Raw genomic sequence first — 12762 nt, 5'->3', positions numbered from 1 at the left:
ATCACAGTGACAACAATGAATCTTCAGAAGTCTATTCATCATGTGCTTTGCCTTCTGCAAAGGAAGCACTGGATGCCATTGACATATTGCGCTGCGTCACAGGCTTGCTAGACGATGATGGCGCAGCGTGGTGTTCCTTGATGTCTTATGAGCATTCAGCGTTGTCATCTCTCACGAACAAGCAACCGAGCAAAATAACAATTTTTTTGCTGCTAAATAAATGTGTTTTGGGTAAATACCTCCACTTTCCACTTTGTTCAATTTGTGCATTTCTTTTTCAGATTTTCATGCCGAAACTGCATATAACGATAACCTCTTTGTAATGAAACTTTTCGAGCATTTGTCAATTTCGTTATATCCAGGTTTAACTGTATAGTACACATTAGCGAGCATCCATTGCAACCCCCAAGTGGTTATACAATAGAGCAGTTTCTATGATGACTGAGTGTATGTCTTCTACAATTGTGTTTAGCCATGACTATGTCTAGATCCATCAGTGAAATTTCACCATTATAAGATATTCTAAGCTAGCACTATCTTAAAAAAATGTTTTATCTGCCTTTCTCAGTGTTTTAGAATGTAGTAGGTTTCAAAGCCAGTAGAACAGATTTTTCTGACTGAAAGAGGAAGGTTGCAAATTTAGTGATTTATCCCTTGCTGGATCTGGTCTTGTGCCATCAGGATCTCCACCGGCAGTTTGTAGAAAAGCTGCTCGAGCGCTGGGAGCCTTGGACAATGCCCTGTAGCCGTGGCTACTTCTACTGGTACCTGGGCTACCATCTGGATGAAGCCGGAATGGATCAGAAGTTTCGGGACATCTTCCTCAACCTGCGCTTTGTTGAGCGCAAAGTTCAATGCAACTGTCATAGTGACCTCGTGACTGACTTGCACCGTTATGAGCACCACTTCCGCTGTGACCCACAGGTATGGCTGTTTTTCTCTCACTCCCAATTTTGAAAAATAAGCACGGGGATTATGGCGTTTTTCACTGGTCGATCTGGAGCGGGTTCGCGCTTTCCGCTGGTTGTTTTGCATCAAGTCGCTCCGCGCCGGATTGCTCGCACTTGCTCTGCCACCGAGGCACATATTTGAGCAGAAATAGCTTGCGTCACTTCCGTCTTCAAGCGAAATCGGTACCCAGTTCGTACACACAACATTGTGTTGCTTTGCAAAATGGCTGCGTTCTGTTACAGTGAACTCGAAGTCTTTCTAGTGGCCCGAGCAGCTTCCTGGGAACGGGCCTTTCAGTGTGGAATGATGTGGCAGCGCTGGAGTCGACCACTCTTGACAAATGCCGCCGGCTGCACTGCAGCCTGCAGTGGCACAGCATTATACTGAAGGGGGTTTCTTGCGAGAAACTCGCTAACCGGTACTTCGGAAGGAAACAACAAAAGAAAATGTTCATATACACACACAAAACGATGAAATGTTTCCGTGTCCCTTGTATCAGTTCTAAGCTAGGAACAAAAACGGGGTGCGTTGGTTTAGCGAGTTCACTGTACTTCAGCTATAGTTCAGCTGTTTGTAAGGAAAGTGCATCTGCACGGATGCGCTCGTTAATGCGAGGTGCCTGAAGTATATTTAAAGCAGCTTGGCTGATTTCTTCAATGCTATACGCAAATGGGGCTGTTACAGTAACCGGCACCATTAACAGCCATTCACGTATGAATGGCCGGGTGGTCATTGCCATGCAGCCACCAGACATTCTATCATATTTCCTTGCACCCATTCTTTTTCTCAAGTTTTCTGTTCTTTGTGCAAAATGACTTGACTACGTGCACACTGTACCATCCCTTTATTTCAGCAGTTCTGTGCACGCAACTGGCCGGGCTGGCATGTAAAACACTATTCGATCAAAAAAAATCTTAGCATCGCTTTAAATTTACATGTCAACATGTTAAAAACTGTAGCTCACTTCCATGTATACTTAGTAGGCAGCTATTACGTGATCACTCTTTCTCTTCCAGCTTTTAGTGGCTGCTACTTTGCAGTCACTGCTGCCCTAGTATGACAACTTGTCGCATCGCAGATGCGACAAGATAGACTAGTTTTGAATACATAATTGCTTTTGCCAATACACCATTTGAATGTTTGGGAGCTCACTCTACCTTCGGTTTACGGGTGGCATTGAAGAAATACAACTTTACTATACACATATTGTTTCCCATTTCTCCCAGCTGTTTCCCATTTCTCCCATCAGACGTGGAAACATTATTATGGAAACATTCGCATTATTCAAAACCAATTTCTTATTTGTACATTAATTCAAAAATTAACACAGTGCATTAGAATAGGCACAAGAATGGCAGTATACATTTATTGCACTGCAGCCATTTATAACAGACTTAACTTCAGTTGCTGCCATGCACTTCGTCACTTCGTTTTTCATCATAAGACTTATCAGGGTGTCTACCAACGGAGAAAACCAGGAAAACTGGGAATTCTCAGGGATTTTGAGTAGCCTGGAAATACTCAGGGAAAACTCGGGGAATTTGTGCTTCTGTCAGGGAAAATTAGCTGTAACTTTATTGGAAGGGAATGAAAGTCGCTGTAATGCTGGCTCGAGTAAGAGGGAATCGCAATGAATTGTCTTTGACGCTGTGTCATCGGCTGGAGGAGTTGCCAGTTTACAGTCAAACTGCCGACTTTCCGGATGCCCGATAATTCGGATGGATTCGCAGCACCAATGCGCACCCTATAGAATGTTACTGAAAATGTGTCTGAAATTTCGGATGCAAGAACCCTTCGTCGTCCGATTTTCCGGACTTTTTGCCATGACCGAAGGTTCGAAACGACACTAATCAAAGCCACCATCGCTGCCGTTTTGATTGCCTCGCCGCCTCGAACCGGCGCTGTCGCACGCAGATCCAATGGCAGCCGTAGCCACCACTGCCGCAACACTAGGCCCAGCTGCTTCGACGTTCACTATTAAGCTTCTGGCCGTTCGATGCCATGTTTTTTATTGAAAGAATTACTGCTGTCAGCAATGGCACTGATTCTGCCTTTGTGGCCATTGCAATTCCATGGCTTCAACGTTCGGAAAGCACAATGCGTTGCATAAAGCCAGTTTCTGAAAGTTAGTTTTACCTTAGTACAATTGTGCCATGCGGTGAAGCATTTGCAGATGTATTGTGATGAAGCATAACAAGTTTGGGAAGGGGCAATTCTTACGGGACACATTGTGTTGAGACAAAGCGCAAAAAAAAACAGCAACACGAGGACAAGAGAAGGAAACGAAGACGCAGCGCTAGTTATGTAGTACCAACTAGCCCATGAGTCTGTTCTCTTGAACACATGATGTATTCCTTAACACGCATGCACCCGTCATCTCCTGTCACAGTAGGAGCACCGATATGCCTAATAAGTGTACTGGCAGGCCTTCAGAGCTTTTCCGGATGTGCTTGTGGCAATCTAAACCCATAAGGGCAATAAAATACATGCATTCTTTTTTTCGAACTGCCCGATTTTTCGGACGTTTTCGCGACCCCTAGGGAGTTCGAAAAATCAGACTTTGACTGTACAACAAGGAGGACGAGAACACAAAGGACCTATGCATTGAGGAATGAACGAGAAAGGAAGCATGCCATCGCTTCTTTCAAGGAGCTTGAGCTCAAAAAACAAAGTGGTGGCTGACGCCGAGATGCAGGTGACCGTCATCCAAACCAAATAAACACTTAAAAAGCAGTGAAACGCAACAGTGAGGCATTGTATGCGGGCTGAGAGTATGCCAAGACAGTTGAGGTTGACTTTCCAGCTGCTGAGGGAGAATCTCACTTGTTACGAAGTTTGGGCCTCATACCAATGAGCTTGCTATAAGTTGATAGAAATTGCTCATATTTGAAAATATTTGCTTCTGTATGCATCTCCTTTTTATTCGTATTTGAGAATACTTGACTCAATTTGCAATGGGTTTTACCATTTTTCGAAGATATTTTATTCGCTGTGCATTTTGCTAACACCTGCCTTCTGTTTTCTTTTGGAGCAAAATAAATGCTGCTCCTTACTATTCAAACTGGACTAAGTCATTTTTTTTAACATGCTTGCTAGAGAGTGAGAGCATTGGGTGACATGGTGTCAGCCCATCTTTACATAAAACAAATTTCTGGGTCACTCAGAGAATTTTGGAAAGGCACTCAGGGAAAACTTGGAAACCTCAGGGAATTTGGAAATGTCAACTTGGTAGGCACCCTGCTTATTCAGACCCTTGATGTAGGCTGCTGCGGTGAAATTACGCATGGGGGCCGGCGACTTTGGTTGCCGTGGAAACGTACAGAGCGGAAGTTGGGCATGGTTTCTGGAACCGGTTTGTGTCACATGTACGCAGACTTTCTGTGTGATCCCCCGTCGAGCGTTTTTGCGCTCTGCTAGCCGATTCGGATTTGTGAAACCCGAGTGCTCGCTCGAGGATTTCGGCGGCCACTCCAGATCGACCAGTGAAAAACATCTTTAGACAACCTCTAGTACACCATCCGTCATTTTCGTAATAGCTGAACAATTGCAGTGCCAGAGTTCTCGCATGTAAGGTTCATTCGACTGGCGCTGCACTTCAGCAGCTAGTTCCGCCAGTTCAGTTTCAGTTTTTGCAGGTGCGAAACTGGCATGACACTTTTCCTGCACAAACCTTGTGCTACATTTCTCACGAGTGCAGGGAATGCTGTGAACTCTTACTGCATTAAGCCTGCATTCAGTGAAACAAATCGCGATATGCAGATGCCGTTATGATGAACTAGTGAAACAAATAGCAAAGTGCAGCACTTCAGGAACTAGCTCAGAAAGTGCAGGAAAATCAAATTTACCTTTAATTTTAGTAAAAAACTGTAACAGCTGAGTGGCAGAGCCAGTGTCATAGCTATTTTCATGTCATCACAAGATGGTGACAGAACAGTTTTTCACGTACTCTCTGTCGTTTGCAATGACAACAAATTTCATTCAAAAGATAAATGATTTTACTTGCTAAGCTACCGGCAACAGCGTATCACTTTTTATCTGTGTTCTGGAGACATTCGTACTTCAGAAAGTAACTAAATTTGTTGTCATGCGATCACTGTACTTGCAACCCCGGGACCATTGAGGCCAACTCTGACGTTATTGATCATGAAGGAGTGAGCAATGATGGCATCACCTGGAGAGTTCACAATAGTTTTACTTCAACAGATGGTGAAGGTGCCGCCACAGAATATGAGTGCATTTTGATGGCGGCTCGTGTAGTGGACGCCTTTGATGCAATCGAAAGTTTCGTCAGAGTTCATGTCAGTATCACAGTGGCTCAGCTGATGGAACGCAAAAGCAGCATCACAATGCTGCTTGCCAATAAGTTCAAGCAACCCAATATTATACTTTTGGAATTAGACGTTCTTTTCTGTATCACTCAACCATATGTTTCAATTATTGGTAGAGTTCTCGTCTACGATGTTCCGTGATGACATTTCTTTACAAGCCCAAACATTTCGTTATGGTGGGGTTTGACTGTAGCTTTTCATTCCTACACCTCGATCACAGCAATGTTGAGTGCTTCATGCAAGCATACAGTGACTTTTGCATGACACTGCGAGTTACTATAGGCTATTTTCACATGGTGCTTGCGAATCCGGAAGGCACGCAGATCGTATTAGATATGTGGCAACAACTTGCGTCGTGCAAACTTGCCGTGACTCTTGATTTCAAAATCTTTGATAGGTGACAAATTACGCCAAACCTAAGAATGAAGTGGCGCTTGCTGTTTACCATCAGCACTGACTGTGGTCGACCCCGCACAGCTCCAACACATAGAACAGTAATCAAGTCACTTGATGTTCGGTCCGTGCTTTGGTTTTATGATAACTGACCTGCCGTAAAGATGGAAAAGCCCTTTTGTATTTTGGGTGAAAACTGAAAAGCAAGACTTTCTATGTAATAAAAAATTGCCATAAAATACAGGCCCACTAATAAACTGAGAACTTCATTGATGTACAGTAGAACATAAAAACAGAGATTGCCACAAAACACATGCCCACTATTAAACTGAGAACCTCATACAAAGGGAATTGAACACCACTCTATTCAACAGACATTCCATTGTTAAAAAAGTATTTTCCAGACTTTGGAGTTCCTTTTAATAAGAATAGATTGTACTGTATATCTTGATTTCTGTTCACCCAAGTTATTAATAGCTTGTTATGCAATGTGTTATGCAATGCTAGGAGACCCCTGAGCATGTACAGCACTGTCTTTTCGTGCACAAAATTTGTAATCAATTTTGTGATAATTTTCTGATATTCGATTCAGTACTCTTTTTTTTTTTTTTATTCGATTCAATATTCGATTCGAAATCTACTATTCTGTATATGCACACCCCTATATTGCTGCTAGTCTGCTATGCAGTCTGTACTGTGCTACATAAGAAACTGTGGCTGCATCTAATATACCCAGGTTGCAAAAGAAAGGCTGGACATGCTGAGGTTCTTGCAGCCCAACGCTCATTTGCTGTCTGATAGAGACACAGATGTCATCCAGCTTGCCCTGAGTCAACCACGGAGCTCCACGGTACATCAGAAGGCCTTGGCCCTCGCTAGGGAACGTGCTGCTGAAGCGGACCATCAGACTCCTTACTTCGAGTGGATGTAAGGCTTGTTCAGGGGAGCAGTATTTCGCTGCCTTTTACTTTGTGTGTGGTTGCGTCTGCTGTGCAGAGAGACTATTCAGTCAGTGACCAATTTTCGAACATCTCCATTTGCCCTATCAGGGTAGATTTTTTTCGCCATATGCGACTGCCCAGGGTCGATTTTTTTTATTGCAGATTCCGGTTCTTCTAGAGACCTGTTTCGAAAAAAATTTACCGTAATTGTTCTAGGATGACCGTAAAGGGAGAAAAAATTATTTTGCATTGGTATATATGCACTCTTTATTCATAAATAACAATAAAAAAGGAAATAAACTTATAATTAAAATTTTTGATGCATTGTTATAGTTCAAGACTTAGAATATGCGCACACGCAAATATTTCGCAAGTCTCAAATGTTCCTGGTCTTATACTAATATTTACGTCCATAGCCCAAGAAAATTGTGTGGTGGCGTGCCCGCCAAAAAGCAAAACGTATGACAAACTTCCGCTAATCTTCATCTTATCACCAACCAGACACAATTAGATATCGCGAGTCTTCCCCCAAAAAAGAAAAGGAAACGCATGCACGGCGGCATCCTTCCTATGCTCACCCCTGTGAGCACTAAACGAGTGAGAAACAGGCAGCCCTTTGAGCGATTAGTAACGAAATAGCCATCAGTTTTGAGAGACAAGAAGCTGAAAACGCCCACGGAACGAAACCCAAACCACTGCCCGCCCGGGTGCGCGCCAATGCGCGAGCGGTAGTATATAGACCGTTTCATCGGGCGAGGAGGATAGGGCGCGCGGAGAGCCTTTCCTCCTCTCTGGCTTGGGTGATCCGGCGCGGCGCTGCTTGAAAGTATTGCTGTCGCGTGCAGCGGAACGATTTCGAGATATTTTAGATGGTACTTTGTGAAATTTACGCCATGTCTGTTCATATAAGGTCGTCAGGGAAGCCTTTCGGTGCATCGGTAACTACAGTAGGCGAAAATATCTCTTGGGGGCGCAAAAATGTAACGCGTTTTATCAACCGCGGTGTACGCACATTATCAGTCACGGTGTGTGTATGTGTTGCTTATATCGGTTTAAAATTCAGCAAAGAAAACCGGTGACTGTATTAGCAGCATGAAATGGTAAATCTGCTCAATATCTGATCGCTTGGCGTAGGGAGTAAAACAAAGCATAAGAGCGAATGCTAGTGCACGGCCAACCTAAGGCAACCACGAAGCATTTAAGCGGCAGGCGCTATCAAATATTTGTGATGCACCGGCATCATTCTCGCGCATTTCAAGTCTAGTAGGCTCCAAATTACCACATGTCTACGCTAGCCTTCCTGCATGAGGCCGATGGCGCTGCTCAACACAGCGATAACTGCGGTTGGTGAACCAGCAAGGTACATATGTAAGCTGTGCGCTTCGGCATTGCCTTTTTGGCTTGCATACAGCCATAATATATGAGAGATCTCATAAAAAGAATGCGATGCCTATTTTTGAGGACAAAATTTCCGTAATACGTGTGAGTGCGTCGCAAAGAACGGAACGAACACAACTGAAAAAAAAAAATCGGTTATCATCCTCCTTCTCGAAAAAGCAAGAGAAAACGGGCTAACGCCTCAATAGGGCCTCGCATAGTCACGCCGCACAACATTTATAAATATATAACCGCTGATGCCGTATGCTTGGACCATGCAGTATATAGAACAAAGATATATGTAATCCAGCACCTACCACTGCTTAGGACGCTCGCGCAGTTCGTAAACAGTCCCTTTGCTGGACAAGCTTAATTCAGACTGTAAGGTATGCTGCTATTACTTACCAAAACTATTTTATTCAGGGGCAGAAACCTCATCCATCGAACCAAGTAGTCACGCAATGTAACCTGCAGCGAACAGTTTGAACGCTTGTCAAAGTATAACATCACAGCTCCTATCGTAGCAGAACGGTACCCACGCTCACGCTGTTACGATCGTCGCTTATGTTTCATGGCTCCTAAACCTCAGCTTAGAAATAGAGGCTAATACTGCAATACGGTCACATTAGTGATTGGAACATTCAGAAATGCACAATTGATCTCCGAGGCTGATTGTAGACTCGAATACGCGCGCACACATCGCGCTGCGTGTTCCGTGCACCTCAACGCCAGCAGAAATTCCGGCCATGACGCCTTAAACCACTTCAGCACGTCTCACAAATCCGTTTACCACGTAGAATACGCACGTCATACTAAACAGACCGCACGACCGCGAAAACAAACGCCAGAACCTACTGCCGAGCGTATATCTGCCACGCAAAAGACCGCTTTCACCCAAGCCAGTATGGCGCTGCTCATAGGCGGCGCCACTGCGCTCACAATATGGCGGCGCCTACGAAAAAACGGTCTATAGACTTGCCGGAGCAAACTAGTTCTAAAACAAACCATGCAACGAAAACCGAGGGAGGGAGGTGCGAGAAAAAAATTTCCTGTATTCCCACATAGTGGCAGCACATGCCAGGAAAGAAAAAATTGGGAAATTGGCGCGCTTTTTGAACATACAGATGGTGCTGTGAATATACAGCTTCGACCATTGTGGACTTGTTCGCGGCGCTGTATATTTATGTCATTGACCCTGAATGGGTGAGATTCAGTATATAAGAACGTCTGAAATTTAGGACCCTGAAACCCTTCACTGTTCAATTTTCCGGACATTTTGGTGTGAGCACAGGTCTAAAATGGCACTAATAGAAGCCACCACTGCCGCCATTTTTATTATCTTGCAGCCTTGAACTAGCGCTCTTGCATGCTGATTCGATTTAAGCCATATCTACTGCCACGGCAACGCTAGGCCTAGAGGCTTTTGACGTTCGCTGCCAAGCTTCTTGCTGTTAGGTGCCGTGTTCTTAATTGAAAAATTCTCTGCTGTCAGCAGTAGTGCCGACTTCACCTTTGTCATCCTTGCCAATGGCTTAGAAGTGCAGAAAGTACAAGAAGTCGAGCGTTGAGTAATGCTGGTTCTCAAAAGTTATCTTCGCCGCAATAGAGCGTCGTTATGCAGTGAAGCGTACACAGTGGATTGCTGCAAAGCGTATCAAGAGTGGAAAGGGGCTAGTGTCACAGGACACAGTATGTAGTCCTTAATTATACAAATGTGCCCACTGTCTCTTGTCATATTATGAGCACCACTATGCATAATAAGTGTAGTGGCAAACTTCCAGAATTATTTTGCATGTGCCTGTGGCGATTGGAGCCCTTAGGGTCAGTAAAAGGCATTGACAATTGACAAGAACTTTATTGAAGTGTCCTGATGAACATGTTCGGCACCCCAATCAAGTTGGTGGCTCCGCCCGCGACGGGAGTGGGAGGAGGTAACTCTCTGTGACGTTGCGGGCCCTCTGGATGGCCTGTAGTCGGTGTGTGAATTCCGAACTCTTCAGCAAGGCATCCCACTTGGATTTATGTTGAAGTTCGGAGCCCGCGTTGTAGGGGCACAGCCAGAGCATGTGGTCGAAGGAGCAGCATGCGTGACCGCAATTGGAGCATGACTGCGAGAAGTGTGGGTATATCCAACTAAGCGCTCTGGTGGTGAGGTATGATCTCGTCTGTAAGAGCCTGAAAGTAATGTCTGAGCCCCTGTTCAGTTTCAGACTGGGGGGAGGGAATGTTTTCCTGCCTTGTCTGTAATGCGACGTAATTTCATGATAGGTGGTAAGAGGATCTTTGAAGGGGCAATCCTGTGGGAGACCCGAACCGTTAGCTTGGGTGCGGTTTGTGAATTCGTGTGCCAGGCAGTTGGCCTGTTCATTAGGGTTGCAACCCGCTTCAGGCACTAACCGCTTGGTTAGTTATATTGTCCATGTGGGCCGGGAACTACGCTATGCTATGACCTCCAGTTTCTTTGCCCGTAGTACTACAAAAGGATCTGTTGACGATGCAGGCTGCATGTTTAGAAACTAGAGTGCGTGAGAAAACCCTGACTGCCGTGCCCGAGTTGGTGAAAATGGTCATCGGGCCTATTGCAGCCTGAAGAGCCAAGGCTATCGCAGTTTCCTCTGCCTCGTTTGCTTGTTCAGCGTAGATTGACGCGGCGCTGATAAGTGCTCCATGCGCATCGACCGAGATTGCAAACCTGTCTTTGCTGCCGTATTTGGCATCGTCAATGAAGAATGTATCTGCCCCGTAAGGATCGATTCATTGAAGAACAGTTCTAGCCCGTGCTCTTTTGCGACCTTCGTTAAGTATCAGGTGGACGTTCCTCGGTATGGGCTCTATCTTTATACCCTCCTGGGCTAATTTAGACCGGGGGGTATCTGTAAAGCAGTGCCTGTATAGGGAGCATACCAGCTTCATCTTAATGCCCGGTTTAGTTCACAAAAGCCTGGAGATCTGCAATAAACCGTGCTTCGATTAATTCGTCATTGGTGTTGTGAATTCCGTGTTTGAGTAGTTTTACCGTGCTAGTGGACTGCAAAAAACCGAGTGTTCTTTTGACACTGGACCTGATGAGCATGTCGAGTTTATTCTTTTCGACTTTGCTCCATTTGAGGAATGGTGCCGTGTAAGTAATATGACATGAAAATAAAAGCTTGGAAGACCCTGAGTAGGTTGTTCTTGAGTCCTCCCCTTTCGCTTGTGATTCTAGTGATGAGCCTTAGTATATTGTTCACCTGCGCGCCTAGCTTGTTTAGAGCATCTGCATTATAGCCTTTGGCATTGATTAAAAGTCCTAAATTTTGATGGAGTTCACCCTTGGAATGGGGCGCTCTTCTCATGTCGTAATTTCGAATGGCAGCATTTCCAGAGGCTCGAGATTCTTAACGCCTTGCCTCGACTGCCTGTAGATTAGAAGTTCGGATTTGGTTGGTGAAAGCTTTAGACTCGTGCATGTAAGAAATTCTTCCGTTACCTCTATGGCTGCCTGGAGGGACTGCTCTAGATCGGCCAGAGATCCCCCAGGGAACCAGATTGTGATGTCGTCTGCATAAATTGCGTGGCCTATTTTTGGGAGTTTGGCCAGCCTTTCGGAGAGTTTATGCATGGCGATATTAAATAGTAACGGGGATAGGACTGAGCCCTGAGGGGTTCCGCAGTTGCCCAGTTTGTAAGGACCGCCTGAGATCGTGCCCAGCTGAACGAACGCTTTCCTTTCCAATAGGAATGAGAGAGGGAAATGAAAGAATTTCTGCCCTAGGTTGAGAGAGGAAATTTTGTTCAATATGTATTCGTGAGCCACCTTATCAAAGGCATTAGTGAGGTCAAGTGCAATGATTCCTGGGACGTCACGCATCTCGTTTACTAAATTTTACTAAAATTAAACACTGCAACCTTGCGAGTCCAGATATAACTCGCCCTGTCACCAACTGGTTTCTCGCTTGCAACTTTGGTGCAGTCTATCTGTATTATTAAATATGATCCAAAGTGTTGCGTGGTCTGCTTCTAAAAGCAAATGCAATATGACTCTTCCTGTATTGTCAGGAATATGCCAGACAACTGGTCCCAGGCTGAAGTCAGGATGAAAACTCTGAACAGCGGTGTGAACCATGCAGAGTTCAGTCCAGATGACACCATCATTGCCTCAGCTGGGAATGACAGCATCGTCAGGGTGAGTGCTGATCCTACGAGACTGCTTCATGCAGAATCTAAGGAGCTTTAATGTACACCACATTATTAGCATTAAATGGTGGATTTAAGATATCAAATTTTAACCCTTTCCCTACCGTGAAAAAAGAAAATTTTACCAAATATACCGGAATTTTTTTTTCACTCAGTTTGTAGAGCTTTCTTTTCTAAATGATACGGCACCATTATTTCAATTCAATAGGGTTTCTTTATTTCACAAATTGCGCAAAAAGATACTTTGAAGACGGCTTCACTGCATGGCCGTGGTGTCTTGCAAAAAAGGGTTTTGCAGGGCTTGATACGCTGAAAAAAGAGAATACGAAGAAAAAATAACCTTAATATTGCAAAAACATGCACATGAATAGTGGCTACTTTTACACAGCTTCTAAAGCAATTAGTAGGCCATCTTAGTATGGTAGACTCACGGGCAGGTGCACGGTCCTCCGGGCCATCCATAAAATAGTTGCCATCACACTCCTCAGATAAGAACACATCACCTTCCCTTTCCAAGAAAACTCTACAGAGCTGTGGTGTAATGAGGAGTCGTCAAAATACTACCTTTCATGCATGCTTTCATTGCCTTGCTTCGT

General features: G+C 44.6%; 1 protein-coding gene across 3 annotated transcripts in view; it reads left to right on the top strand.

The window, feature by feature from the left end:
* LOC142579037 (apoptotic protease-activating factor 1-like) overlaps nt 1–12762 on the top strand; it is a 129754-nt gene that overhangs the window by 50460 nt on the left and 66532 nt on the right. For all 3 annotated transcript variants that reach the window (XM_075688843.1, XM_075688840.1, XM_075688842.1), the window contains 3 exons: nt 682–924; nt 6409–6599; nt 12029–12155. In XM_075688843.1, coding sequence (XP_075544958.1) covers nt 682–924; nt 6409–6599; nt 12029–12155 — 561 coding nt within the window. The remainder of the gene's footprint in view (nt 1–681; nt 925–6408; nt 6600–12028; nt 12156–12762) is intronic.

The sequence above is a fragment of the Dermacentor variabilis genome, chromosome 4, assembly GCF_050947875.1.
Source record: "Dermacentor variabilis isolate Ectoservices chromosome 4, ASM5094787v1, whole genome shotgun sequence".
In the NCBI taxonomy this organism is placed as follows: Eukaryota; Metazoa; Arthropoda; class Arachnida; order Ixodida; family Ixodidae; genus Dermacentor; species Dermacentor variabilis.
Note: the sequence above shows the minus strand (reverse complement) of the source record. Positions and strands in the feature narration are given on the sequence as shown.